At 33.4% G+C, this 2,596-nt stretch overlaps 1 protein-coding gene across 2 annotated transcripts in view; it reads left to right on the forward strand.

Moving 5' to 3' along the window:
- The first annotated feature begins 181 nt into the window (after positions 1-181).
- Positions 182-2,596, forward strand: part of LOC107684009 (uncharacterized) — a 10,135-nt gene continuing 7,720 nt past the window's right edge. The window contains exons 1-3 of one of the 2 annotated variants that reach the window (XM_016480133.1): positions 182-252; positions 340-355; positions 458-546. In XM_016480133.1, the coding sequence (XP_016335619.1) occupies positions 467-546 (80 nt within the window). In that variant the 5' untranslated portion in view covers positions 182-252; positions 340-355; positions 458-466. The remainder of the gene's footprint in view (positions 253-339; positions 356-457; positions 547-2,596) is intronic. The other variant, XM_016480132.1, reaches the window with a different exon arrangement.

Raw genomic sequence — 2,596 nt, forward strand, 5'->3', positions numbered from 1 at the left:
GTGTGTGTGTGTGTGTGTATGTGTGTGTGTGTGTGTGTGTGACATACAGTGCATACTGTCTGCGGTGGAGGCTGTTTACATATAGGCAACATTCTCAGCAGGATTCAGTGCAGAACTATTAATTAAATTGTTGTATGTGATGTTGAGCAGTCAGACTGATGGGCGGAGTCTTGCAATGGCCACGCCTCTCTTCAAAAACACAGCCACACTTCACTTAAAGCTCTCTGCCTCCACTGAGCTGTTCAGTTCATGGTAAGCTTGCATTGTGTCTATCATTTTCATGACTAATATCAACAGTGCAGTAATGGTTTTACTGAGTTTTGCCTATTGAATTTTCAGATGCTTTCACCTGGAGGTAAAGTTAATGTAAAAAAAATACTGTATGAAATAATTAATTCTGCTATGATACTTCACTGCTACTAAAACAAAAGCAATAAGTGTTTATGACCGGTTTAAGGATTACAAGATGGATTTCTTGACTTGTGGAGAGAAGGACCCACTGTATGCCAAATACAGCACTTTTCCAGGATGGCATTCTTCACACATGTGAGTTCATACAAATATTTCATTGAAATGTTTGTCACATTCTTTGAGTTTGTCATTTAGTTTGAAAAGAAAATCAGGAGTTTCAAAAGGTATCCATTTTGCACAAAACTGTCTATAAAATAGTATAAAAACGTGGCAGAACAGAGATTGATTTTACAAGATGTTGACATGCACACAATTGGGATATTTTAATTATGGTTATATAATTTGCATTCATATTCTAAAGATAGCATTATTGAGAGGATAAGACAATAAAAATATATTTAAAATTACATTTACAACGGACTACTTGCTCCTGGCTTCATGACATATGAACTGAAATGATGACATATGAATTGAAATTGAATTTTCTATGACGTGAATTGAAATTAAATTTTCTATGACTTATGAATTGAAATTGAATTTTCTATGACTTATGAATTGAAATTGAATTTTCTATGACGTGAATTGAAATTGAATTTTCTATGACTTATGAACTGAAATTGAATTTTCTATGACATGTGAATTGAAATACTGTGGCTTGTCACTTACCGCTGTAGCGAATCAGCTCATAAGGGAAATATGAATAATTAATCATAACTAGTTATAATTAATTATAAATATTTAGATCCGCTGTAGATATTTGGTGAGCTTTTTGTAGCCATAACTCTCGCTTGAGTCATTAGTCAGTAGTACTCTTCCCTCAGTGTCCAATTGCTTTACAGCTCTGGTGCAGTAGGTGGTCGTCAGCCCTGGGTAGAAGCGTGTTCCTCATGGTGTGTCTGATTGGTCCAGACGCTACACCGTGTTCTGTAGTTTCTAGTTGATGGAGACTAGTAAAAGGTGTGATTGCTCTAAACAACAAAACTCTTCAAATGCAGGGCGAAATCTGTAGTTTAATAATCACCTACTCAAAGAGAATAGTACACCAAAATAATTCCAATCACTTTCAGAGCGAATCACTTTAAAGCTATCATGTTCACAGAGCATATAAACATACAGTACACTAACATTATTATCCATTATTTGATGTTGGTGTTTGATTATAGATGGAGTTATTAGGTCTGTTAGATCCATCCCTCATCTAACACACCAAATAATACAGTCTGAACAAAAATCACACCTTTATTAACATATTAAATAGTTGTTTTAAGTACTATTTTGTGACATTGAAAGTTTCACTAGACGTTCAAAAGCAAATGACAATTCATCAACAAAATCTGTTTTATACATATCGGTAAAATCAGGTGTCACTTTCATCCTGTTTTCATGGACTTTTAGTTTGTTTCTCTTAATTACCTGTTATTCATTTAATGACCACACTTATTAGACTTTGAGTTCATTATCGTTGTGTATTTAAGTTCCCCGTTTCCTTCTGTTCTATGTCTGGTTTTGTTTGTGTGTAGTGCACGTGGTCACGTTGTGGTTTCTATCTATTGAATTACCTGAGCTTTCTTTAATAAAATAGACTTAGATTTGATCTTGTTCGCTTCTCCTCGTCATCTTTGGACTAAAATGTTACAGAATAAAAGAAATGGAGATTGCCTTGATGGGGAATGGTCACAGGTCACAGTCCAAAGCGACTTACAAATGAGGACAATAGAAGAAATCAAAACCAACAAAAGAACAATAATATATACTAAACGCTATGACAAGTCTTGGTTAGTCTAACGCAGTACACGTAGCAAGGTTTTATTTTTTTTATTTTTTTTATTAAGTAGATAGAATCAACCAAATAGAGAACACTAGTGTTAGAGGGTCAATTTTATAATAAATAAAAAGAAAACAAGTAGATAGAATAGAAAAAGAATAGAGAATGTTAATGTTAGAGGGTCAAACATTTTTTTTAAAGGGTCATGAAACCCTAAAACATTTTTTGAGATGTTAAAATGTACAGGTTGCACTTCAGTGAAAACTATAGTAGCAACAATAATAGCACTCATTATGTCTATTATTAAAGGCACATTATGTAAGATTTTTTTATTAAAATATCCAAAAACCACTAGAACAGTGTTATATATTTTGCTGACTTGTGTACTTACATTATCCCAAATGTTTCGAAGAATGTTTA

This window comes from Sinocyclocheilus anshuiensis, unplaced genomic scaffold (genome assembly GCF_001515605.1).
Source record: "Sinocyclocheilus anshuiensis isolate Anshui unplaced genomic scaffold, SAMN03320099.WGS_v1.1 scaffold169, whole genome shotgun sequence".
In the NCBI taxonomy this organism is placed as follows: Eukaryota; Metazoa; Chordata; class Actinopteri; order Cypriniformes; family Cyprinidae; genus Sinocyclocheilus; species Sinocyclocheilus anshuiensis.